The sequence below is a fragment of the Podarcis vaucheri genome (assembly GCF_965113315.1).
Source record: "Podarcis vaucheri genome assembly, chromosome: 4".
NCBI classification, from domain to species: domain Eukaryota; kingdom Metazoa; phylum Chordata; class Lepidosauria; order Squamata; family Lacertidae; genus Podarcis; species Podarcis vaucheri.
The window spans coordinates 8,475,625-8,502,926 of NC_138762.1; the positions used below are offsets into that span (position 1 = coordinate 8,475,625).

The 27,302-nt window shown below is 49.1% G+C and overlaps 2 protein-coding genes across 7 annotated transcripts in view; one reads left to right on the forward strand and one right to left on the reverse strand.

The window, feature by feature from the left end:
- Window positions 1-3,125, forward strand: part of RAB6A (RAB6A, member RAS oncogene family) — a 63,182-nt gene extending 60,057 nt beyond the window's left edge. For all 3 annotated transcript variants that reach the window (XM_082219620.1, XM_082219621.1, XM_082219619.1), the window contains one exon: window positions 961-3,125. In XM_082219620.1, coding sequence (XP_082075746.1) covers window positions 961-1,025 — 65 coding nt within the window. In that variant the 3' untranslated portion in view covers window positions 1,026-3,125. The remainder of the gene's footprint in view (window positions 1-960) is intronic.
- Window positions 3,126-7,739: 4,614 nt separating this feature from the next.
- Window positions 7,740-27,302, reverse strand: part of PLEKHB1 (pleckstrin homology domain containing B1) — a 39,294-nt gene continuing 19,731 nt past the window's right edge. For 3 of the 4 annotated variants that reach the window (XM_082219643.1, XM_082219644.1, XM_082219645.1), the window contains exons 4-7: window positions 26,082-26,184; window positions 17,841-17,880; window positions 15,630-15,732; window positions 7,740-11,863 (exon numbers count right to left, since the gene is read on the reverse strand). In XM_082219643.1, the coding sequence (XP_082075769.1) occupies window positions 11,727-11,863; window positions 15,630-15,732; window positions 17,841-17,880; window positions 26,082-26,184 (383 nt within the window). In that variant the 3' untranslated portion in view covers window positions 7,740-11,726. The remainder of the gene's footprint in view (window positions 11,864-15,629; window positions 15,733-17,840; window positions 17,881-26,081; window positions 26,185-27,302) is intronic. The other variant, XM_082219646.1, reaches the window with a different exon arrangement.

Below are 27,302 nucleotides of genomic sequence, written 5' to 3' on the forward strand. Positions count from 1 at the left end.
TCCACAACCATCACAAACTTCACCAGGCATTCCCATTGTTTGGAAAACAGTTGCCAGCACTTGCTGTAGTTTAAATTTCTATACCACCCTTCATCTGAGGATCACAGGGCAGCTTGCAGTATTATACAGTGGTACAGTGGTGCCCCGCAAAACGAATGCCTCGCAAGACGGAAAACTCGCTAGGCGAAAGAGTTTTCCGTTTTGGAGGTGCTTCGCAAAACGAATCTCCTATGGGCTTGCTTCGCAAGACGACAATGTCTTGCGAGTTCCTGCTGGTTTTTTTCCCCCTCCCCCCTTTTTCTGAGCCGCTAAGCCGCATATCAGCTGATCCGATCAGCAGATAAGCCGCTAAAAGCCGCTAATCCGTCAATGGGCTTGCTTCGCAAGACGAAAAAACCACTAGACGAAGAGAATCACAGAACGGATTCTTTTCGTCTTGCGAGGCACCACTGTACCTCAGTTTTCAAGCATCTTGGAAGCCTAATGTTTCAGTTTTCGAGCGCCGAAAACCCGGAAGCAATTGCTTCTGTTTTCGAATGTGGCTCGGAGGTCGAACGGCTTCCGCTGCGTTTTTTCCCCTTTCAATTTTCTCCATTGACTTTGTACCCGGGATTGTCGAACGTTTCAGAAGTCGAACAGTCTTCTGGAACGGAATACGTTCGACAACCACTATAGTTGCAGGTGGAGCTGCAGTTTTCACCCAGTGGGGAATTAATGTTTCATGCGGGAAGGGGTTGCAGGGAATGCAATGCCAGAGACTCTGGAAGGGCTTATTCCATAGGAATGAGGGCTACCAAAAAGAGCACGCAATCTGCGTGGAGAACTTTGAAGTGGGGGGTGAGCCACATGTCCTTCCTGAATGTTTGGGCATTTAATGAGACTTGAGGGGAGACGGTTTCAGTCTGGAAGGCTGTCTTCCTCTTTCTGCTCTTATTTCCCTTAACTATTTTCTCCCAACAGTGATCGACATCAAACTTGAAAAGCCTCAGGAGCAGCCAGTCAGTGAAGGCGGCTGTTCGTGCTAATATAGTGTATTGCTTTTCTCTTACCTTTCTCCAGACCATCACTGCTTCTTCCTCTCCCCCCCACCCCCTTTCCCTTCCCCAGACTCATTGGCAGCAATGTGACTATTGGCTTGCCCACCCCCACCCCCACCCCACCCACCCCCATCCGTAACGTAGCCGCGGTTCATCATTGCTGCTTGTCTCGTGAAGATGATCTGTTAGCTTCACAAGCACAAAAGAAAAGTCGGTGTCTTCGTTATTTATAAGGAAGTTTCAAAAACGAGCCAAAACGATCCTAGCGTATTTCAGTGATTCTTTTGAAAACAGCAGTCCCGCCAGAAAGATAGGTACAAATTTGGTAATATTATTTTTTAATCTTTCAATATTGCACTTACAGAATTAGTGGAAATGGGAGTAGAACGTTTGGATTTGGTGAAAAGGAGTGTGCAGGGTAAAAATGCATTGGCACCCAAGACAGGCACTGTGGAGCAGGCCTCGGATGTTCAGTCTGTTCTTTTGCAAAAAAAACCCCCTAAACTAGCCTGCTTTGCCTTTTCGGTTGAGATCCTCTGGCCATTTCCCCCCCTAAACAGTAGCCTTTTTGAAATGCTAATAAGATGCTTTTTGTAAAGGGGCAAGGTTGCAAGATACTGTTCTCGGGGTTTAGAAACCGTTCGCTCTGCATTGGAGCCCCACAGAACAAATGGACCCGTTTGCAGTGCACCTTTGGGGCTGCTTCACTAGGCTAGACGTGTCTTCAGAATGAGGATGGGGGAGGCACAGAGGCTTCAAACAGGTTCTGGCACTATAGACAACTTGGTCAAGCTGTGAATCTGTCTCTGAACAGAGACACCTACGCTGCCAGCCATTTAAAGATCCAACATAAAGTTAATACGTAATGAGGGAGATGAGGAGACAGAGCAGAAGAGACTATTCCTGAGTTGGAAAGGGAGGGGGGTACTTATAAAAGTAGATTTTTAAAGTCCCTTAGATGAAAAAGGAAGGGAACAAAAATGGAAACAAAACTTAAAATTATGCAGACTTTTGCCTTCGTTTTTAGCATTTTTTATTATTATTTTGGGTCTTCGGAGTCTCGTGTATTTGTTATTCCTGCGTAGTTTGGTTAAATAATTGGTTGTTTAGTATTACGTTTTAACTGGACTACAATTAACCGTGGTAACCTTCAATATTTATTTCTTTGCTTTTTTTTTTTACTGTCTTCAAGGGTAATTTTTTTTTGTGGGGGGGGAGGTGTTTGTTAATCTATTTAGAGCTTTGGCAACGTCACGAGATATAGCTAATCCAAGAAACACACTGGGAAGTGGGGACACACATTCACATGCTCACTCTAGAAGCGCGCACTCTTAATCTGTACTAGTCATTGTGAAGTTGCTGTGTAAGTTAACACAACTGTAAATACATTGTTTGTGGGAGGAGCGTTTGCGGCTGGGGAGGGGTACAATCCAGGAAAGGCCTCTGGAGTTTCCGTTTTTCTAAGTGATCGTTTAAAATGGGGGGAGGATGGGGAGAACTGGCTCTCCCTCTCTATCTTCAATGCCCCCCCTTCACTTTAGGGGGGGAAGCCCCTTCCCCAAGCACCCCAGCTTCGGATGTGCACCCGCAAAATCTCTCTGTTCCTGCATTGTGGAATTGGAATGGCAAATTCATCACTTTGACCTGAGTTTCCAGTAACTTTGCATATACCAGCAATGTCATCGTATGTTTCAAGGGCGGAACAAGACACCCAAATGCTTTTAATGCAATATTGAAGAGGTGGTTTATCTTTCCTTTTCCTTTTTGGAAGTAGCATGTCTGGAATTAAAGCATTTAAATATGGCGACGACAGGTGGATGTGTTCTTTTCCCCCTGAAAAGAAAAACGAAAGGGAAGGAAGGCCTGGCTACTTTTCCTGTATTGTTGTATTCTATGTGTGCGAAGAGAAAAAAAAGAAAAAAAAACCCACAAAAAAATTAAAAACATGATCCATCTTGCTGCTTTTTAATATTGAGTTTTCCGTGGCTTGGGTTCTTAAAGCAATGAAAATGTGTACACGGGTTGGATTTTTTTAAACATGCACAGAATTTTTTGCTTCCAATAAAGTATCTAATCAAAACACTAAAATCGACAGGCCTTCGCCTCTGCTCATTTTACGCTGCTGCTCATAGCTGTCAACCGTCCCTTATTTGGCAGGAAACTCCCTTATCCCAGCGCCGTGTCCCGCTGCCTTATTGATGATGTCCCTTAAATTTCCCGGGTTCCAAAGGAAGCGGCTCCTCTCCTTCCCTCCCTGCCGGCCAGGGAGGAGGGAGGCTCCAATTGTGTTGCTTGGCTGCCCGGCTCACCCCCCTCCGGCCTCCTCTCACCAGCCTCGGCCCCCGGGAGACCCTCCCCGCAGGGACTGGCGGGAGCCTCGGGCCCTTCCGTCGCCATCCTCCTTGCGACCGCCGAACTGAGCGTCTGCCTGGGGATTCCCCTCTGCCCGCCGCCGCTCCCACTAGGCCGTACTGCGGCTGCTCCACCGAAGGACCTGGATGAGATGGGCAGCCTGGCGCGCCCTATGAATTGCTGAGGAGCCTTGAGAGGAGAGCGAGGGCAACCATAGAGAAAGCAGTTCAGAGAGAGGAGGCGGAGGCGGAGGCGCGGGCAGGTGTTCCAAGGGCCAACCGTAGAGGGGGAAAGCGGAGGAAGGACCGCAAGTGCTTCTCCCATAGATTTGTAGTGGTAGACTAGCATAGATGGTCTGATCTGTGGGTTTACTTCGGGCACTATTTTCTCCCCCCTTCCGCCCCGCCCTGCCTGATGGAACTGAGAGCTGCAGATGGAGCACGAGAGAAAAGATACAGAACTGCAGCAGCATCTTCATAGCTTGCACTTCGTTTTGCGCGAAAAGTGGTTGCTGCTTGTAGTTATTTGATTGCAGTGTTTCGTCAGCTGGTGTCTTGAGCAGCAACCTCTGGAAATGAAGGGCTAAAAACCGGCGCTGCTCTCCAAAATTATCTGGTCCCTTTAACTTCGTATTTCAGGTGGTTGACTAAAATCCCTTATTTTGGCTGCTGATCCCTTATTTTCGAGGCTGCTGGCCCCTTATTTTCAAATCTGTAAGTTGACAGCTGTGCTGCTGCTACGGTCCCAGTCTCCCAGCCTTCCTTCCTGGCCCCTAGAGTTCCTCCTTGTAGGTATAATGGTGTTAGGAGGGTGGGGAGGGCCAGTTTGGGTGGCATGTAGCTGAGGCCAATTTCTGCAGTGCCTTTCACTCTTTGGGTTTGGTGCGTTGGCCAAGCAAATGAATCTCAGACCTTTATTGGGTTGCAAAGGCGTCAGTGACCTCCCTCAAATACGGGGGAAACACTATCCCAGGGGTCAGCAAGCTCTTAAAGGCGGGGGCTGGTTCACCGCCCCTCGGACCTTTTGATGGGCTAGACTGCATGTGCACTCTCTCCCCCAGCCCCTCCCCTCCCAGTGTTGGTGCTGACCTTTAAAGCCCTAAACGGCCTCGGCCCAGTATACCTGAAGGAGCGTCTCCACCCCCATCATCCAGCCCGGACACGGGGGTCCAAATCCGAGGGCCTTCTGGCGGTTCCCTCGCTGCAAGAAGCCAAGTTACAGGGAACCAGGCAGAGGGCCTTCTCAGTGGTGGCACCCACCCTGTGGAACGCCCTCCCATCAGATGTCAAGGAAATAAACAACTATCTGACTTTTAGAAGACATCTGAAGGCAGCCCTGTTTAGGGAAGCTTTTGATGTTTAATAGACTATTACTAAACGACTAAACAACAACAACTTTAATATTCTGTTGAAAGCCGCCCAGAGTGGCTGGGGAAACTCAACCAGATGGGTGGGGTATAAATAATAAATTATTATTATTATCATTAATTTCCTACCTCCTCCGCCGCTCTGCCTTCGGTTGGGGGCCAGTGGTGGTGGTGGCGCCTCTCCTTTCCGGGCCAGCTTTCCCAAGCGCCCATCACGAGGCTAGCAGGTGTGCCAAGCTCCAGCCGAAGCCCCACGACGCCATCACTATCGTGCCAGTCATGATGCCCACAGCGTGGCCATGGCCGAAGAGGCCGGCCGCCGGGTGGGTAGCGAGGCTTCGGTTAGCCTGGCCGCTGGCACCAGTGAAAGCCCAGCTCGCTTCCTCCGCAGGGCAGGGAGAAGCCAGGAGGAGGCGCCATCGCGGTGTGTGTGGGATGGCGCGCCCCCCCAAATTGCAAAAAAAATAAAGATTGCACAGCCCGATCACGCCAATCCAAGCGGTGATTCCAGGACTGTCCACAAGCCAGTCCAGAGGGCAATTGGGCCCGACCCGGCCCGCGGGCCTTAGTTTGCCAACCCCTGCCCTATCCAGTTCATAGGGAGACGGGGAGCTTTTGCCAGTGGGAGTCTGGGTTGTGTGTGTTCTCTTCCAGGAGAAAGGAAAATTGCCAGTAACCCCAACAACCCGAGGCCTTCCCTCTGCTTTCCATCGCCACCTCTCTTCCCCAGGGAGCAGAATTGCCAAAGAGTCCAAATGCATTTGGGTGGAAATGGAACTTAAGGCCAGTAAGGTTTGTATTGAACATAGCTCCAGGGCTAAGGAGAATTTGCCTTGTGCGCGATGGAATTTTCTCCCTGACTCAACCTTGGGAAGGCCTTTCTGGAAGCAAGAGCCGCTTGACAGCGGAATGGTCTCCCTCGGAAGGTGGTGGAGGTTTTCAAGCAGAGGTTTGGAGGGTCCTCCATCAGGGATTCTTGAGCTGTGATTCCGGCATTGCAGGGGGTTAGACTAGATGGCCTCTGAGGAACCTTCCAACAATTCTATGGTTCTATCTCTCTCTTATAGGGCCCTGCAGGACCTGACATCCTTCCGCTGGGCCTGCAAGACAGAGCTGTTCCACCAGGCCTTTTGTCAGGGCGCAGCCTGACCCCCTCCTCTGGCAATCTGCACAAAATTTTGCTTGATGGTTGCCATTAATTTGATTTTAATTTGATTTAATTAATTTTATAATGAATGTTTTAGAATGTTGGGCTATTTTGATTGTTGTTAGCCGCCCTGAGCCCGGCTTCGGCTGGGGAGGGCGGGATATAAATAAGATTTATTATTATTATTATTATTATTATTATTATTATTATTATTATTTATTATTATATGCCTGTTGTCTTTGTCCATGGAGTTTCCTTGGCAGGGATACTGGAGTGGCTTGCCGGTTCCTGCTCCAGGTGGATCACGTTTGGTCAAAACTCTCCACTATGACCTGTCCATCTTGGGTGGCCCTGAACGGCATAGCTCATAGCTTCTCTGAGTTATTCAAGCCCCTTCGCCACGGCAAGGCAGTGATCCATGAAGACAGGAGTGCCTGGCGTGCTCTGGTCAATGGGGTCACAAAGAGTCGGACACCACTAAACAACAACATCTCTCTCTTCCCATCCCTTGGTGCCCTCTAAATCTGGAACAGATTTTGGGATGACACCAGGTGTGCGGTGCACGAGAACAGAAATCCCAGCTGCACTAGCAGGAATCCTTTTGCTGGCTTTCGATAATGCAGTTGGGCACTTGAACTGGGCCCTGAATTGTAATTTGTACCATATGCAGATACAGAACTTGCAGGGACTGCGCCTGGGTTTTGGATATAGATGCTGTTGAGTCACTTTTGTGTAAAAAAAATGACTTAAGAAGTATAACAATAACAGCAATCTAAAACATACTCTGTGTGTTGCTACGTCAAGGACATTGCTAGATTGTATAACTGCTCTTATTGATCTGGGAGTCCAGTTTTCCAGGAGGGGGGGGCGGGGGCCTGAGATGCTAGATGTCTCTATAGTGCCACCTGCTGGTTGCTTGCTTGCTAGAATTAGAACGCAAGTTCAGAGTTACCGTATTTTTCGCTCTATAAGATGCACCAGACCACAAGACACACCTAGTTTTTGGAGGAGGAAAACAAGAAAAAAAAATATTCTGAATCTCAGAAGCCAGAACAGCAAGAGGAATCGCTGCGCAGTGAAAGCAGCAATCCCTCTTGCTGTTCTGGCTTCTGGGATAGCTGCGCAGCCTGCATTCGCTCCATAAGACGCACACACATTTCCCCTTACTTTTTAGGAGGGAAAAAGTGAGTCTTATAGAGCAAAAAATACGGTATTTATGTGTTAGAGCAGGCATTCCCTTCTTGCTGTTAGGGTGAAAGCTTCCCTTACCTTGTGCCCGGTTGAAGGCATTAAAGCCTGGCCAGAAGGGAGAAGCCAGCCGGCGCTCCCAATTCTCGAGTCAGCCACCCTTAAGATGTTGTGAACTACAATTCCCATCACTCCTAGCGAGCAGAGCTCTTCTCTCCCATCAGCCCTAGAATCACATGCTGGCTAGGGCTTTTGGGAATTGTAGTCCAAAAACCTGGTTGGCCAAGACCTTGGGTAGGCAAACTAAGGCCTTGGGGCCGGATCCGGCCCAATCACCTTCCAAATCCAGCCTGTGGATGGTCTGGGAATCGGCGTGTTTTTGCATGAGTAGAATGTGTCCTTTTATTTAAAATGCATCTCTGGGTTATTTGTGGGGCATAAGAATTCGTTCATTTCCCCCCAAAAAATATAGCCCGGCCCCCCACAAGGTCTGAGGGACATTGGATCAGCCCCCTGCTGAAAAAGTTTGCTGGCCCCTGGCCAAGACCCATGAAAGGGGGGACTCTACAGACCCTTTCCCCACAAAGGAAACAAAGACTTTGGTGCAGTGAATAGCAACTTTTATTATTCGTAAATAGCTTTTATTCCCCCCCACCACCAAAAAAATATACATAACTATTAGTGCTTTGAACAACACTTGACAGAACCAAACTGCAAACCGACACAGGAGAAACCCGGACACTGAAATGTGTGGTGTGTGAAGCGAGCCTAAGCGAGGTCTTGCTTGTGCTGTGGATAGTGAGGGGCTCCAGACACCCCCATTTCCCAGCCGAGGACCGCAGGGCCCTGAAGGGCACCCCCCTCCCGGCAGGGGCTAGCAGCTTCACTGACCCCTCGGCTGCTGCACTCTCACCAACGAGAGATATTTTGGTGCTTAGGTACAGCGCACTTCCCTGCAAATCCAGAGGTGAAGTGTGCATGGATTTATTCCGGGCTGTTTTCTTTTTAAAAGAGGCGCGATCTGTGAACATGACAGTGTACCCAAGTACAAAAATACCTGACTCTCGTTTGAAATGGCCTTTAACTAATGAGCAAGGCCTGACAGGACAGGCCAAAGCCCCTCAGAAAGGGCAGAACTAAACACAAACAGCTCGTTCCACGATTCTTTGCACATTGCACAAACCGCACTGCATCCCACAAGCCAGAAATAATGCCCACCCCCGGGTGTTAAAGCATATTGGGGAGGGAATCTTTTCCCACTCTGACTAATCTGCTTAAGAGTCACCCACAGAGAATCACGTAAACTATATTTATTACACAGGGTAACAAAACGGGGCAGTAATCAGACTTTTTGCATTCGTGCAAGGATGTTTCCTCTCCCCTGCGCCAGTGCTCTGTGCGCCATCCCCAAAACTCTGCCAGAGATTTAGGAGGTGTGTACAGAAGGGGGGGGGAGAGAGGGGAATGTTCCATCATGCAGGAAGAAATTGTTCCCATGGAATACAACCCAGAGAGATTTAAAGTAAAACATTTAGCCTTGGCTACGGGGCACCTCCGATTTGCATCTGAGCAGCTGGAAGTCTAAATGTCTTGCTTTGCAGCGTTCTCACATTCTGCTTTGTCAGTTGGTGCAATGTGTGCTTATGGAATCCTGGAACTAGATGCAACCTGCAGTTCTGCCTCCAGAATGTGAGAACGGCCCCAAGAGAACTTCTGAGCTACTACAATGAACAGGAGCGGAAGCAGAACGGGAGTGTGCGCCCTGGTGAATGTTCACCTCCTAGGGATGCACAGCAGGACCACAAGCGATGCTCCCAGACCCCACTTCCATCTTTGATAAGAAGCCTCCCACTTAGGATCCCTGCATTGCACTAGGTGACTCCCTTCCAACTCTACAGTTCTGGGATTCTAGGAGTAGTGCCAACCAGTAGGGCACAAGGCAGGGAGCTGAACAGTAGGTGGCGCCAGAGCAGACATCACATCTTCCCCATCTTCCTTGCTGAGTTCAAAGCTGAGACTATGGAGGGGGAAGGAAGTTGGCTGGCAGTGCAACCCCCTGGAATAGTTGTAATAAAGGAAGCAAGCAGCAGGGGCTGGCAGAGTGTAGTCTGAAGTTGGTGGGCAATGTTCCCTGTGCCCAAAGGAACCAGCCACCGCTGTGGTCTCTGTAATGTTGCTGCGTCTGAGTGTGCAGAGTTCCTATAGTCAGCCCCCTCGCCCGTTTGGACTGTTTTAATGACAGTAATGTTCTCGATCCATAGGGAGGGGAGATTCTTTTTCTTTAATTTTGCATGCTGCTTGGGGAATTTCTGGGGCGGGGGTGGGGTGGAATGGTCAATAAATAACTTTGGAAAGGAAATAAACAGTCAAAAAAGAAGGAGAGAGGCTGTATATTTGCGTTGTTAGCTGTGAAGTGCAATGGGCTGTGGTTTGGTCACATAATTGTGCTTTCAAGTTGCAGAGAGGGAAAGTTCTGAAACGGCCAAGAAAAAAAGACTGCTGCGATTTTAGTATTGTGGCACTTGGGAGAGCTTGCATCTACTGCTTCTCACCTGTTTTTATTTTAAGCATTTGCTCAAGGGCTGGGCCTTGTGGCTAGCAACCTCACAAAATCTACCTTTCACTTGCTAAAACACAAGCATTTCTGCCACTCGGCCTTGCCAAGCTATTGCTCTAGGGCAGGGTGTTATTAGGGGCAACCTGGGGGTCTCTCTGACACTGTTCCTTCTCCGCACTCCTCTACAGCACCTCTGCACATGCAGATTGCAGCTTTTAAACTATTGCTTCCGAGTTTTACACGCTCAGGCTGGACAACCATCTGGCGGGGTGACCTGGAAAAAATTCACGCCAAATGGGCAAAGGGCATGAGGAGAGTTCTGCTGCGATTCCAGCAGGGAGCAGGTGACCCTTCCAACTCTCTTAGGATTCTAGGGATCAAGCCAAAGGCTTGTCTAGCCAGCACCTCGGTCTCACAGCGGCCAAGAAGATGGCCCGATGGGAAAGAAGCCCACAAGCAACTGGCGTTCGGAGCAGGGCTTAAGCACAGCCTTATCCTCCATGCGTTTGCCTGGTCCCCTTTCAAAGCCAAGCTGGTGGCCAGCCATCGCTGGCTCCTGTGGCAAGGAGTTCCACCGTCTTAACTGCGTGCATAGTGGTTTACACTTCTATAAACCAAAAAGCACAAACCCACCACTGTAACCTGCAAAAACAACAGACGTATCGGGGACACTAGCCCCCTTTGAACTCAGTGGGACGCTTCCACGGACTAGACCTCTTTGCATGAAAAGCTTGTGCCATAATAAATTGGGCAGTTTTCAAAAGCGTCCTTTATTAGGAAGCTAGGAAGTCCGCCTCCTACGGAGCCAGACCATTGGTTCATTGAGTTCAGTGCTGCCTACACGGGCAGGCAGCAGCCCTGCTGAATTTATGGCAGAAACCTGAAGATGCCATTGGGAACTGAACCGGGGACCTTCTGCGTACACTGAGCTACAGCTGCTCTGTTGCCAGGCATCTTAAAAACGGCTGCCATCCCAGAAATCAGCCAGAGTCCCAAGGCCAGATCCCAGTGAGATTAGCCCCAACACCTCCAAGTGTCTGGGAGAGATGGAAACGCACCTTTACAACAACCAGCAATCTGAAACGAGCCCCCCAGGAGCTCGTTTCACCGGAATAAATAAGGACAAGCTGAAAGCTGACATCTGTAACCTGGAGGTTTGCGGCTTCCATCCCCGCAGGGCTCTGTGCCTTGGAGACGCAGTATTTCAGCAGGTGAAGCCGCTCCCCATTGTTGCGGAAAGGCTTGACCTGCAGGATTTCGGCTTGCCGTGGAAGCGTCAAAATGCAGAGAAAGAACAGTGGGAAAAGTTTGTAGCCTCTGGGCACTGGGGTGTGTGTTTGTGTGAACTGCCCTTTTCCACAAGCGCCCTGGTGCAGCTGGGAAATCACCTGCAATTTCCAGGGTGCCAGCAAAAACAAAAACAAACCGAGATGTTGTTTGGGGGGACAGGACAACGTAGCAGGCAGCTACGCCCCCAAAATACACGAAGACCGATTTGAGTAAGCCGAGCTGGAGGATGCCTAGCAAAGCAAAATGCGGAGGGGAGGGTGTAACAGTGGAGAAAGCTGCTCTTGTGATTGACGGCAGAAGCAAATATCACCTGGAGTCGACATCAGGTGTGGGCAGGTAACCAGGCTGGTGGAATCCATTTCTGATTATATTTGCTAGCTATGGTTTGTTAGAGCAGAGACAAAAATGGTGGCTCGGGTGGGCGGGGCCAAGTGCAAAATGGCGGCACAGGGGGCGGGGCTAGGTGAAGAATGGCGGCTGGGACTGGGCGGGGCCTACTGCCTACCATGCCCCCCCGGGCTTACCTGCACATCAGGGATGCTAATGGCCTCCTTGCGATGAAAGAAGCCTTTCTGGTGCTAACTCTTTTGTTAAGACAATTTAGTGATAAGGGACGGCCGCCGGCCTCCCACAAACGGCCCAGAGATTTTCGGGGGGATCCCGATTTTGCTTCTGCCCACCCCTGACTCCCCCCTACAAAGCAGGTCCCCCTTTGGCCCTCCCTCTCCAGTGGGGAATCGCAGCGGCGTCTTAGCTGAGCGTCTGGGCTGGGGCTACGGAAGAGGAGGCTCAGAACCAACAGGGCATCCACATGAACGAGCCCAGTGCGGCCCCCGAGGCGGCCCCCGCCAGCAGGCCTAAGGCCATCTGGTCTCCGGAGACGCGGTACGGATCCTCGCGGAAAATGACGTGGGTCGTTCCGGGTGCTGCGGAGAGAGGAAAAGGAAAAGATGCAGTAAGCGATGTATGCGGGAAACACGGCCAGTGACGGATTTACGTATAAGCTAAACCATGGGTAGGCAAGCTAAGGCCCGGGGGCCGGATCTGGCCCAATTGCCTTCTAAATCCAGCCCATGGACTGTCCGGGAATATAACACCGGTCTTGAAAGACCTACACTGGCTCCCAGTACGTTTCCGAGCACAATTCAAAGTGTTGGTGCTGACCTTGAAAGCCCTAAATGACCTCAGTCCTGTATACCTGAAGGAGCGTTTCCACCCCCATCGTCCAGCCTGGACACTGAGGTCCAGCTCTGAGGGCCTTCTGGTGGTTCCCTCACTGCAAGAAGCTAAGTTACAGGAAACCAGGCAGAGGGCCTTCTCGGTGGTGGCGCCCGCCCTGTGGAACGCCCTCCCACCAGAAGACATCTGAAGGCAGCCCTGTTTAGGGAAGCTTTTAATGTTTAATAGGTAATTGTATTTTAGTGTTTTGTTGGAAGCTGCCCAGAGTGGCTGGGTATAAATCATAAATTATTATTATTATAAATTATTAGTGTGTTTTTACATGGGTAGAATGTGTCCTTTTATTAAAAATGCATCTCTGGGTTATTTGTGGGGCATAGGAATTTGTTCATTCCCCCCCCCACAAGGTCTGAGGTACAATAGACCGGCCCCCTGCTGAAAAAGTTTGCTGACCCTTGAGCTAAACAAGCTGTAGCTTAGGGCCCCACTCTCTTCGCGGCCCCCCAAAAATGTAAACGAAAAAACCCCCACTGAGTGTACATTTCCAAAATATAAGATAAAAAACAAATAAAATAAAACCTACATGCAGCAATCAGAAGGCTTTTCAATGTTTTGTGAAATTTTGGTTGGTAGTGCCTGACTTTTGAACAATGCAGTCTCTTCTGCTTTATGTGCAATACAGAGAAATTCGCACCCGGCGCCACCAGAGGTCACCCTACACTTCAGGATGTTCCTAAGCCAGCCATGGTTACATCAGGGCTGCCCAAACTTTTCCCCCCAACATCAGGGTCTTTTCCAGGGAGTCTTCTCTTCTCCTGAGATGCCCAAAGTATTGGAGCCTCAGCTTCAGGATCTGTCCTTCCAGTGAGCACTCAGGGCTGATTTCCTTCAGAATGGAGAGGTCTAATCTTCTTGCAGTCCATGGGACTCTCAAGAGTTTCCTCCAGCACCAGAATTAAAAGCATCCATTCTTTGGCGATCAGCCTTCTTTATGGTCCAGCTCTCACTTCCATACACCACTACTGGGAAAACCAGAGCTTTTACTATACGGACCTTTGTTGGCAAAGTGATGTCTCTTCTTTTTAAAATGCTGTCAAGGTTTGTCATTGCTTTTCTCCCAAGAAGCAGGCGTCTTTTAATTTCATGGCGGCTGTCACCATCTGTAGTGATCGTGGAGCTCAAGAAAGTAAAATCTCTCACTGCCTCCATTTCTTTCCTTTCTATTTGATTTGATAAATTTACTCAAATTGTTTTTGTATCTCTTGTCTTCTTGGTCCCGGATCCTCCCTGTCAATTTGGCAAGTTCCGCAAAATCTGTCATCTTCACCTGGCTATCCTTTTAGTTCTGGGTGTTCTGTATCTCGCAGTACATTGCAGTACATTGCGTGGTGAAACTACGGAACTCCCTTCCACAAGAGGCAGTGATGGCTACTAACTTGCATTAGACGAATGCGCGGAGTGGAGGGCAATTGAGGCTATGGTCCACCTCCACTGTCAGAGGCAGCAGACTTGCAGGGAGAATTTGGACCCGGCTTGGGAAGGGGTAAGTAAGCTGGTCTGGCTTTTGAGGACAAGGATGTTTAAGCTCAAATGAAAAGTTGATGTCAAAGGAGATGGCTCAGTCAGTAAGAGCGTGAGACTCTCAATTTCAGGGTTGTGGGTTCAAGCCCCACATTGGGTAAAAGATTTCTGCATTGCAGAGATTAACAGTAGATGACCCTTTTGGTTCCCTTCCAACTCTACAATTTAATGATTTTATTATTTATATCCCACCTCCCCCCCAAAAAAAGACAGATATAGATGATACATAGATGGAGCAGTTTTAATTCTATATCTATCATCTATCTATCTTTCTATCTATCTATCATGTATCTATCTTTCTATCTATCTATCATCTATCTATCATCTATCTATCATAATCAATAAGAAACAATTAGAGATAGATGGATTGACCAATGATAGATCGATAGATGGATGATAGTGCAGTTTTAATTATAATTATCATCTATCTCTAATTGTTTCTTATTGATTATGATAGATAGATATAGATGATACATAGATGATAGATAGATAGTGCAGTTTTAATTCTATATCATCTATCTATCATAATCAATAAGAAACAATTAGATGATATAATTAAAACTACACTATCTATCAATCGTATCAATCTATCTATCTCTAATTGTTTCTTATTACAGATAGGTAGCCGTGTTGGTCTGCCATAGTCAAAATAAAAAAATTCCTTCCAGTAGCACCTTAAAGACCAACTAAGTTAGTTCTTGGTATGAGCTTTCGTGTGCATGCACACTTCTTCAGATACACTTCTTATTGATTATGATAGATAGATGATCTATCTATTTATCTATCTATCATCTAGCTCAGTGTTTCCCAACCTTTTTTGGGCAAAGGCACACTTGTTTCATGAAAAAAATCTCGAGGCACACCACCATTACAGCCCCGTGACGTCAGCGCGCAGCGTCACGCCGGGAGGGACGCACGAAAGTGTAAGTTTCGATTTTTTCCCCTCCCCCTTGCCTTCCTTCTGTGCCAACCGCCAAAAAGCCAAGAATCGCGGGACCGCCGGCGGAGGGGGGGAGGGCGAGCGGAGGCAGCGGCGAGCCCCGTTCCTCCCCATCTGCCCCATTCCGTGCAAGGAGCGCGAACAGGTGTGAGAAGGGGGTCAAACCTGCGGGCCGGCGCCGGGGAACCTCCAAGCTTTGGGGGGGGGGGAGGAGGAGGCAGCAAAGCGAGGCAGGAAGGAGAGCGCGGCTTGGCTGGGTGAGCTTTGGCAGGGGCAGGGAATGAGAGCCGCGAGGCGGGCGCTGCAGACGGAGGCGCTGCCCGCCGAGCTCGCAGGCAGCCAGGCAGGCAGACGGCGAGAGCCCCGTGCTGGGCGGCCTCTCCTCGCCGCCGCCGCCCCGCCTCTCGCCGCCCGACTCGCCCGCCTCCCTCCGGGGACGACGCCCCAATCGAAAATTTGACTTTTTTAAAAAAAAAAATCTTTCGAATTTTTTAATTTTTCCCGCGGCACACCAGGCAACATCTCGCGGCACACTAGTGTGCCGCAGAACAGTGGTTGAAAAACACTGATCTAGCTATCTATCTCTGATGCAAATAATCACAAAAACAGCATGGCACGAGCCCTTTCATAAAAGCAGTCAGTTCCTTAAACCCTGTTTCAACAAGAAAAGTCTTAATCTGCTGGCCAACAGACAGCAAGCAGGGAGATAGTCTGGCTTCTCCTCAAAGCCCAGAACCCCTGGAGTCTTGAACCTTTGGGAGACTGGGCTGGTGTGCAACAACAGCCTCGAAGCATCGCATCTGCGACACCCATCGCTGCATCCCGTCTGACCAGCTCCAATGTTTGGCCCTCTGCTGCAGCGCCCAAAACGTCACAAAGAGGCCCATCGCCACCCAGCCTTAGGGTAGGGCTTGAAAACAGCCCCCAGCTGAGCAAACCTGAACTGGCCCAGGGGGGGAGGTGAAAAGGGACGTTGATGGATGAACACATACCTCCGTACTGGTTGCCGTAGTAATCAGAGCTGACGTACATCGCCTGGTGGGAGTCGAGGGGAACCGTCTGGTAATAGTCGTCATACGGGTCGTACAGGTGCACCTGGAGAAAGCGAGAAACGAGAACGTTGGCAGCCAGAGCTGAAAAACCTGAGCCGGAAACCGGGGGGGGGGGCAGGAGGCAGCTCCCCATAGCAACTGCCCTCTGCACCCAGATTGGCTTTGGAGGCTCCCCCGCATTTTGAGGTACCCTGGGTGGCAGCCGGAAACTGGGCCTTCATGGTGGTGGCCCCTCATCTGTGGAATTCCCTGCTCAGGGAGGCCTGCCTGGTCCTTCTCTTGCGTATGCCAGCGGAAACCCATTTTCATTCTTATTTTTTTTAACTGGTTGGGTCTGCTGCTCGTTTCCCTTTGGTAAGTTGTTGATGGAGCAGCTATGGGGGGGGGGAGAACATGGATTTGAAGGGAAGACCTCCTGCAAGATGTGAACACAGCTGGCAGCTGTGAAGGAGAGATGCTCACCCAGACCCCAAAGGAGAGAGGGGCAGCAGTCTGTTGACGGAGGGGAGCAATGCAGAAGACGGGGGGGGGGCTTTCCCATCCAGATCCTGAACAGCTCGCCAAGTCTTTGGATCCCAAAGGCCGGAGACTTCCGAGTTCAGTCCGGAGCACTCAAGGCCCTCCTGCCGCATCAGAGCCATTGATCGCCTGCCTGATTGCGCTTATTGATCTGTGTGGCTGGCCAGGCCGGGAAATTGGGGGAAGGCTTGGCTAAAAATAGAGTTGCCTCAGCAGGAGAGGAATCAAGCCGTGCGGCTCCAGAGCAAAGCCACTTGGAGCAGGAAGACGAGGCAACCAGGCGACTGGCGAATCAGTTTAATGCGCGAATTACTTTTCCCTGCCACTTGCCCCATGGGAACAGCACCGGATTCACGTATAAGCTAAACAAGCTATAGCTTAGGGCCCCACTCTCTCGGGGGCCCCAAAAAAATTTAAAGAAAAAACAACAACTGGATGTACATTTCCAAAATACAAAAGATAAAAAACAAATAGAATCAAACCTACATGCAGCAACAGTGTTTTGTGTTGTGTAGGCTCCTTTGATGTAAGTCATGGGCCCCCCTGATAGCCTGCTCCCTAAAATATCACCAGTTTGCTCCTTTCTATATACAGGGTGCCTACAGTCTGCTATTTATAATTATTAGTAGTTTGCATGATATATTTACACCTATTATTATTTCACGTTATAGCAAGTTTCTAGAGGCTAGATTACAAGTCTTTGTAAATTGTGTTTCTAAAGGAACTTTTGTTATTGCCAAATGCCAATGTGTTTGCATTATTAAGTTTGTTATGAATAAAAAAGTTTATGAATAAAAAAATCATTTTAAGTTAGAGCTTAATAATAATTTAACTATTAATATACTTCTTAATTGTATTTAACTTTTGATATACTCGTGGACGCGGGTGGCGGTGTGGTCTAAATCACTGAGCCTAGGGCTTGCCGATCGGAAGGTTGGCGGTTCGAATCCCTGCGACGGGGTGAGCTCCCGTTGCTTAATCCAAGCTTCTGCTAACCTAGCAGTTCGAAAGCACGCCAGTGCGAGTAGATAAATAGGTACCACTCCGGCGGGAAGGTAAACAGTGTTTCCGTGCGCTGCTCTGGTTCGCCAGAAGCGGCTTAGTCATGCTGGCCACATGACCTGGAAAAACTGTCTGCGGACAAACGCCAGCTCCCTCGGCCTGTAAAGCGAGATGAGCGCCGCAACCCTAGAGTCGTCTGTGACTGGACTTAACTGTCAGGGGCCCTTTACCTTTACCTTTAAAGACCTTAGGGATGTGTGTGGCGCTGTGGTCTAAACCACTGAGCCTCTTGGGCTTGCCAAACGGAAGGTCGGCTGTTGAAATACTTCTTCTTAATTGTATTTCAGTTCCACAACTACTTTGATAAAATACATATTTTGTTATGTGCAAATGGCTTTAGATACCTATTAGGTCCATAAATTACCATAGAGCATTTATTCAACACAATGGCCCATATAGTCCAGCACTCTGTTCTTTTTCATTCTCCCGTATTTTCAGGGAAGCAATGAGGACTAGAAACCTGAAGAATCTCAGACTTGCAGGGCTCTTGCCCATAAGGAGCATTTAAAGGGGCAGGAACGGTTCGCAATCAGGGCAGGAAACCGGACAAGGAATGCTAGGCAGACTCACCTGAGTCGCTTTGGCCTCCAGAATCGCTATCTTCCAAGCTCTGTCAAGAAAAATAGAGAAGCAGCAAATAAAGCAAAGTGCCGCCAGCAGAGACGGACAATTTAAAAAGTCCTTCCCCCTTTTCCCCAAGTTCCCCTCCCACCCAACTGCTGCAAAAAGAAACCATGGGAAACATGAATAACACTTGCAGCTCTATTACTGGATTTTGATTGTGTTTAAATTAGGAGTCCCTTTTGTAGTTATCTACCGAATTTTTCGCCCTATAGGACGCACTTTCCCCCCTCCAAAAATGAAGAGGAAATGTGTGTGCGTCCTATGGGGCGAATGCAGGCTTTCGCTGAAGCCTGGAGAGTGAGAGGGGTCGGTGCGCACCGACCCCTCTTGCTCTCCAGGCTTCAGGAAGCTATCCGCAAGCCGTGGGAGCCCGGCGTGAAGTTGCACAGCTCTCCCACGGCTTGCGGAGAGCTGCCTGCAGGCTTCGGGCTTCGCGCAGCTCTCAGCAAGCCGTGGGAGAGCTGCGCGACTTCGGGCAGGTATCCGCAAGCCTGGGGAGACCGGTGCGACTTCCCACCGGGCTCCCTATGCTTGTGGATAGCAGCCTGTTCTGGGGGCTGGGGAAGCTCGGGCCTGGGGGGAAAATATTTTTTTTTCCCTTTATTCCCCCCCCAAAAAAAAACCCTAGGTGCGCCCTATGGGCTGGTGCACCCTATGGGGTAAAAAATATGGTACTTCATTTTTTAATAAATTTTATTTTCACATTTTGCAGAATACATCAGACATTCTTTTTACACATTTAATTTTGCTATCAACTTCCCTCCTTCGGCAGTTACATAAGCTGTCTCTTCTTTTTCCTGCACCTCCAGCATCAAAACCTAACTATAATTCATCTCTTGTAGTCACCATTTCAACATCGCTCTTTGCACATGTTTACAGCGGTCCTGCTAACGTTTTAAGTGGTTTGCAATAGTTCTTTAAACATTCAATAACCAAACCCCCACTCTTGCTTTTGTTTTAATTTTTAAAAAAATATCTTCTTGATTTCTTAATCTTCCCGTAAGTTTCGCCATTTCTGCAAAACCTTTGCTGCTGGTCCTCTGTATTTGGGGCAAATTCTTCTTTCCACTTTTTGGGCAAACACCATTCGAGCTGCTGTGGTGGAGCTATTAATTTGTGTGTGTCTTTGTGTGTGTGCACATACAGTACAGGCACACAAACGCGTTATCTTCGTCCCTATTGAAGGAGGCCATCTGGGCAGAGAGAGAGAGAGAGCCTGGCTACAGCTACCTGTGCTCAGGTAACTTCAACACCAGTTGTTGCACTCCAGAAACCATCAGCCTCAGCTAGCAAGACTGAGGTGAGGGATGATGGGAGTTGCAGTTCAGCAAACACTCAGTGGTCCACAGGACCCCTCCCTTTGATAACACTGTGTAGCCCAGGGATGGGAGACAAATGGAATGCCCTGAAGATGTTGTGACATCACAACTCCCATCATCCCTCACTGTTGGACCTGCTGCCTGGGCCACATGGGATTCGGAGTCTACCAGCAAAATCTGGAGGGTGGTTACTGCTGGCAACAGCCCGGCCTGTGTTGTACTCTGGGGAAGAAAAATGCAAATTTTGCAGCCCAAATATGCTGTGTGACTATATTCGTGCTTGTGGCATGCAGTTATACAGTACTGTGGTACCTCGGGTTAAGTACTTAATTCGTTCCAGAGGTCCGTTGTTAACCTAAAACTGTTCTTAACCTGAGGTACCACTTTAGCTAATGGGGCCTCCTGCTGCCGCCGCACCGCCAAAGCACAGTTTCTGTTCTCATCCTGAAGCAAAGTTCTTAACCTGAAGCACCATTTCTGGGTTAGCGGAGTCTGTAACCTGAAGCGTATGTAACCTGAGGTACCACTGTACCCTCTTGCCACGACTCTCAGACCTGCTCATCTGCCTCCTCTTACGTCTGCATTTCCTCCTGACTTCTAAGCCTATTGTGGCTTCTGTAAATGACTAGAAACTTGATTTCATGAGAAAACAAACGCTAACGGATGTTTCCAGGATGCAGGAACCCGATCTCAGCCTCCAAATTCTGAGCTTGCCTGGTGCAATTATTATGAACGCACACTCAGCCGCAAGCTATAGCTTCTCATATTTGTATGCCTGTGAAACATGGACCACTTATAAACGCCATCTCCAACTCCTCAAAAGATTCCGAAATTTTACACATCACTTGGGAAGACAGGCGAACTAATGCCAGTGTACTGGAAGAAGCAAAGATCACCAGTGTCGAAGCAATGATTCTTCAACTTCGTTGGACTGGTCATGTTGTGCGGGTGCCTGATGATCGTCTTCCAAAGCAACTGCTCTATTCTGAACTTAGAAATGGAAAGCGTAATGCTGGTGGTCAACAAAAGAGGTTCAAAGACTCTCTCGAGGCAAATCTAAAAAAATGTAGTATAAACACTGACAACTGGGAAACACTGGCCTGCGAGCGCTCCAGTTGGAGAACAGCCTTTACCAAAGGTGTCCTGGGCTTTGAAGACGCTCAAACTCAGGACGCAAGGGAGAAACATGCTAGGAGGAAGGCACGCTTGGCAAATCCACACAGTGATCAACTCCTGCCAGAAACCAATGTCCCCACTGTGGAAGGACATGTGGATCCAGAATTGGCCTCCACAGTCACTTACGGACCCATTGTTAAAACTGTGCTTATGGAAGACAATCTTACTTGCTACAAGGGATCGTTAAAGAAGCTTCTCATAAGAAGTTTGTGCCCATAACTTCTGCAGACCCGCAGATCACAATGAGCGCATTTTTTCGCAAAGGCAAATTGCGACCTTCACCCACCCGGGTGACTCTGTCCCATGCTCTGCCTGGAATGTGCAGGTCCAGCAGCCGCACACACGACTTTCAGGGTCCTCTGGGCTTCTCCATTTCCCCCTCTGCTGGGAGGAAGGCGCACATACAGAAATTCCAGGCAGAAATTCAGAGTCCCTCCCGCGTAGCTGCATGGGCTCTGCAGATCTGGGAGACACAAAAGGAGGCCTGTTTTCCTTCCGCTTGCCCAGCTTGGAGCAGAAAAGCAGCCGTTCGGCCCAGCAGCAAGACCTAGAGTAGCCTCCATAGCTGTTTTTGCAAACCTGACGCCCTTCGGATGTTCTGCATTACAGACCGCCCTCTTTCGCTGTCTGAGGCGAAACAGGAAGGTGCTGCCTTCTCGGTGGTGGCGCCCGCCCTGTGGAACGCCCTCTGATCAGATGTGTCAATAATATTCTTATTCTGTGCCAATAATATTCTTACTGCCTTCGCTGGCCAGGGATTTTTCTAATTGGATTTTGCAGGGGGAGCATCACTTCAGCAAATGACCCCGCCCCAGCTAAGCTGGGGTTCTTCTGGCCCTTCTCTGACCTCTGCGGCCCTTGACGTCTTCAAGTCATCTTTAATTATCTGCCCAAGCTGCTCTGCTAAGCAGCTGGGAAATAACGGGTGGCCTTCGGTCACGGCCCAGATGGACATTGCGTTACTAATGTCTCTCCAGCACAGAGATGACTTGAACTTATTGAATGTACAACGCAACTCTTCCTTCCTAGGATCTCAAAGGTGGTGAACGTGGTTCAATCCCTCCTCATCTAATGTTCACAACAACGCTGTGAGCCAGGTTAGGGCTGAGAAGGTAAGGGCTGGCCCAAGGTCGCCCATGGGTTTCACAGAATTGCAGAGTTGGAAGGGACCCCGGGGTCATCTAGTCCAACCCGCTGCAGTGCAGGAATCTCAACTAGATCATACATGTTAGGTGTCCATCCAACCTCTGCCTAAAAACCTCTTAGGAGAGCCCCCAACCTCCTGATGGGGTCTGTTCTGCTGTTAAACAGCTCTTTCCATCAGAGAGCTCTTCCTCATGTTTAGTCTGAATTGCCTTTCTTGTGACTTGAAGCCACGGGTTCGAGTCCTGCCCTCCAGAGCAGGAGAAAACAAGCTTGTTCACTTTTCCATGGGACAGCCCTTTAGATATTTGAAGATGGCTCTCCTATCTCCTCTCGGTCTCTTCTTTTCCAGGCTCAACATACCCAGCTCCTTCAAGTTGCCAGACCCAGGATCACCTTGGTTGCACACATTCCAGCTTGTCAATATCCTTCTTAAATTGTGGTGCCCAGAACTGGACACAGCATTCCACGTGTGGTCTGCCCGAGGCAGAATAGAGTGGGACTATTGCTTCCCTTGATCTGGACACTAGACTTCTTTTGATGCAGCCTAGAATAGCATTAGGGACGCGGGTGGTGCTGTGGTCTAAACGACAGGGCCTAGGGCTTGCCAATCAGAAGGTCGGCGGTTCGATTCCCCGCGACGGGGTGAGCTCCTGTTGCTCAGTCCCTGCTCCTGCCAACCTAGCAGTTTGAAAGCACATCAAAGTGCAAGTAGATAAATAGGTACCACTCTGGTGGGAAGGTAAACGGCGTTTCCGTGTGCTGCTCTGGTTTGCCAGAAGTGGCTTAGTCATGCTGGGCACATGACCCGGAAGCTGTCTGCAGACAAACGCTGGCTCCCTTGGCCAATAAAGCGAGATGAGCGCCGCAACCCCAGAGTCAGTCACGACTGGACCTAATGGCCAGGGGTCCCTTTGCCTAGAATAGCATTAGCCTTTTTTGCTGCTGCATCACACTGTTGACTCATGCTAAGCTTATGGTCCACCAAGACCCCTAGATCCCTTTCACATGTACAGTGGTACCTTGGGTTACAGACGCTTCAGGTTACAGACTCCGCTAACCCAGAAATAGAACTTTGGGTTAAGAACTTTGCTTCAGGATGAGAACAGAAATCGTGCTCTGGCGGTGCGGCGGCAGCAGGAGGCCCCATTATCTAAAGTGGTGCTTCAGGTTAAGAACAGTTTCAGGTTAAGAACGGACCTCCGGAACAAATTAAGTTCTTAACCCGAGGTACTGCTAGTAAGCCAGGTATCCCCCATCCTATATTTTGGCACCTGCTTCTTCCTGTCTCAGTGCAGAGCCTCACATCTGTCCCTACTTGTCAGGGTTACTTCCAGATCCTAGCTCACAGAGGATCACGCTAGCCAGCGATCGTTAAATAAAAGTCTTTATTGAGTTACAGTCTCCATTCTCGAGCTGCTGCGTGCAACCCTACGTCTTACGCTTAGATCGGCGAAGCTCCGTCTGAGTCTCCGCCCCTTGCGCACCAACTTAATATCCTAGCCCTGCTCCACCTTTTCCGCCTGACAGTTCTCCTCTGGGTCCCTCTGCCCCCCTGGGTCTCTTCCTTCCGGGATTCTTCTGACGCTGACCCCCCTGACTCTCCTGTCTCCTTGCGCCGGGCTTTAGGACCTGGCTCCCTTTCCGGGCTGCCTACTGCGCCACCTTCCTGTGCATTTGAACTTGGCGCGCGCGCCCAACCTTCCACTTTCCGTCTAACCGTCACTTCGCTCCCCGATGAAGGTGTGGCCACTCCTGACTCGTGCCCTCCCTCCTGTTGCGAGCTGCCAGCGCTTGCTCCCTGGCGCTCTTCCTCTTTCCTACTCTCTGGCGGTGACGTTGGTCCCGATCTCCAACTGCTCCCCTCTGAGTCCCCTCTGGCTCTTTCTTCCTGGGGTGTCCCACTAGCCTCCCCCCTTGCCCTGGCCACTGGTGCTCCTTTTTGTGAATCTTCTGATTCACTGGAAAGACTCGGAGATCTCGGGTCGTCGTCATCACTCATCCTTTCTTCTGCCTCCTCCCCCTCGCTCTCTGTTTCCTCCCTTGCCCTCGCCTCTGCTCCTGAACCCCTGACACTACTGAAATTCATTTTGTTAGCCTGGGCCCAACTCTCCAACCTGTTTGAACCCAGGTCTCCACCAGCTCCTAGTCCAGCCCTCTGTATAGACCATGGGTAGGCAAACTAAGGCCTGGGGGCCAGATCCAGCCCAATCACCTTCTAAATCCGGCCTGTGTACGGTCCGGGAATCAGCGTGCTTTTACATGAGTAGAATGTGCCCTTTTATTTAAAACGCATCTCTGGGTTATTTGTGGGGCATAGGAATTCGTTCATTCCCCCCCTGAAAATATAGTCCAGCCCCCCACAAGGTCTGAGGGACAGTGGACCGGCCCCCTGCTGAAAAGGTTTGCTGACCCCTGCGTACACCACCCCACCTCTACCACAGCTGGACCCCATAGACTTCATCTGGTCCTACAGTGATCACAAGGATTACAGGAGATCCACCTAGCTGAGTATTGTCTACAATGACTGCCAACAGCTCTCCAGGGCCTCAGAAATCTCCCCTGGAAATGTCAGGACTTGAACCCAGGACCCTCGGCATGCTTTAAGTCTGAACAGCTTGCACACCTGGCTTCCGTACACTGCATGAATCTGAGGGGGGAGATTTCCAACCGGTCTGTTGCCAGGGGAGCCTGGGAGAAACGCAGTCGCCCTCAAGTTTGTAAACACAGCAGCTGATGCGAGGAGGTGGAAATCTTTAAAGAGCTACCAGATCCCCGGAGGAAGCCGGTTTGTTTCCAAACAGGGCTCCCCGAGGCCTGGAGGCAGCAGCACCGGGATCAAGAGTAAACATCGTTAACAAGGTCTGGTGGCAAACCTTTAGTCGGCTGGATCTCAGAGACAGGAAGGAAGGAAGTGATGCTCCAAAAGCTCAGGGGCAGAGAACTCGGGCATCTCTCCCCTCCCCAATGCCCTGGGTTCCAGCTCCCAGCAGCCCCTGCAAAAAGCCCAGCCAATGGTCAGGAATCATGGGATTTGTAGTCCCAGCTCCAACGCTACAGCCTCACTTCATCCCAAGGAAGCCCTTTCCAGCAGTTTTCTCAGGGTTCAGCGGCCGGCGATTGTTTGACAGTAGAGCCCGTCTGTTCCCATTTTACAGATCATGCAACCAGAGTCACGGGACATTGTGGAGGAAAGAGGGCTGCAGACCCATTTCCCCCTTCTTAGCTCCCATATTTAACAGTATTAATTAATATGTACAGTGGTACCTCGGGTTACAGACGCTTCAGGTTACAGACACTTCAGGTTACAGACTCTGCTAACCCAGAAATAGTACCTCAGGTTAAGAACTTTGCTTCAGGATGAGAACAGAAATCGCGAGGCGGCAGTGGGAGGCCCCATTAGCTATAAAGTGGTACCTCAGGTTAACAACAGTTTCAGGTTAAGAACAGACCTCCAGAATTAATTAAGTTCTTAATCTGTATTGGTCGTTGGCTCGTTTCCAGGTCCAATTCCAGGGGCTCGCATTGGTGTTTGAAGTCCTAATTGACCCAGGCTGCAAATATCTGAAAGGCCTCTTCCTCCTGCCATGGACTTTTTTGCTGAGATTCCTGCTTTGCAGGGGGGTTGGACTAGATGACCCCAAGGTCCCTTCCTATTCTACAATTCTTTGATTCCTTCCCTACAGATCCTCTCAGGTGCTGGGATCAGCTTCTTGGTAGTTCCTGTGCCCTCAGAGGCTTGGGGGAGGATGTTAGAATTCCTGTTCCATGATTGCAGTCATGGGATTTTTGTCTATCACAGGACGGTGTATGTTTTGACTCCACAGAGTGGGATGTGAAGGAGACAGGATGTTTGTGTTACTGTGTTCCATGAAGTGGGACTATTGTCCTTTATTCTCTTTTTTTCTTTGCTGTCTGATGTTAGAGAGAGAGGGAGCCATGTTGCAGTGCTCCGTGTGTGTTTATATGTAAATAAAGTAGATTAGCCAAAATGCTGAGTTGCTGAGGTCTGTCACGCAAGCTGCAAAGACTCTGCGGATCCCTAAGTGTGCTGATGTCTGTTGGCATTGGTCGCTGTGATGTTCGGACAGAAGAAAGCTTTTGAAGCTCCTGAACGATCGACCAGGAGGGAGAGAACATGCCAGTTGGGCATGTGTCTCTGCCAGGGTCCTACTCGAGTGTAGGCTGAACTCCTGACAGTAGCCCAGGGGGACATGGCCTTCTCTGTGGCAGCCCCTAAGCCGTGCAACTCCTCACAGAGATACATCTGGCACTTTCATTGTATTTTTTCAGAGGATGGTGAAGGGGCTTGAGATGTGTGCTTTAAGGACTCACCTTATTTTCATGGCTGCGAGTTGTTTTAAATTATTTTTAATGCTGGAACCTACCCTGGACCCTTGGGGCGAAGGGGGGGGGGCAATTCATAACAATAACAACTATATGAAACACAGAATATTTAATACTAACTTATATTAAGCTGAGCAGCTATGGGCAAGTCTTGGCATCAATTGTCCACCTGTAAAATGGGATTGTTATTGCAGCAACTTACACAGCGTCGTCCTCACTTTCGGCACACAGCATCGTTTTGGAGCCGTCTCTTTGCACGATGCACATCAGACACTCGCGGGTTCTGCCTTCAGGAGGAGGGATGTCTGGAAAGCCAAAGGAGAGGCAGACAAAAAGGGGGGGGGGAGAAATTAGTTGGGGGGGAAATGTTTAAAATGCATAACTTTTTCATTAAAAAAACGAACCTTTTTTAAAAAAAGGAATTCTAGATGCCGAAACCCCAAGAGAGCAGAAAAAAATATTTATGTATGTGACCACAGCTGCATGGATGTTATTGGCCCAGAGATGGAAAGAAGATAAATATCCCTACACAGAATGGCAGGTGGATTTATGCCGAAATGGCTCAAATGACAGGAAGAATCAGAAATCAAGAAGACCAAAATTTCAATAAGGAATGGGGAAAATTTATAATTTATCTTAAAAACCATTGTAAACTGTTAGCAGGACCAGAATAACACTTGTAGTTTAATGGTGAATTTTGGACATAATGGAGATGGAAAGATTTGGATTATTATAAAAGATGCAGGAGGAAATGATTCAAAAAAGGACCCACAAAGGGGAGGAGGAAAGTCCAGGAGATTCCTTGGAATCTAGTTTCTATGTTATATATTGGATATGTGATTATAAAACTCTGATTTTTTAAAAAATAAATGCTTTATTGATTGAAAATTGCATAACATAACAAAGATGATCAACTGACGTTAAGCTAAAAATAAAAGTATACAATCTTTCATTCCTTAACTGATACTTGCTTTTTGTGATTCAGTTTAACTTGACCTCCGATCCTCCCATTGCGTCCCCTGATTAAATTCCTTAAATTTGCACTTGCCTAAAGTTTCTCCCTGTTGTCTGACTTACTGTCCGTTTTATCAAATTTTCCTATTTTACACAAAGTAAAACTTTGATTTGAAAACCAAATAAACGAATTAGGAAAGAAAGTAGGTTCAGACGATGAAGGTGTCAGAAATGAATGTCTGCTCCCTTGCTTTGCATTCAGAAGGTCTGCAGAGTGAGCGTGGATACTTCTCGGGAAAAGTTTTCAAGCGACACAGCAGGAAAAGCAGCTGTGCACCAAGACATAGTAGACTACTGGGTGGAGAGGAGCTCAGTGGAACAGCAGCTGTTTGGCTTGCAGAAGGTTCCAGCTACAAGCCCCAACTGGTGAACAGAAGGAAGCTGGTAAAGGACCCCTGGACAGTGAAGT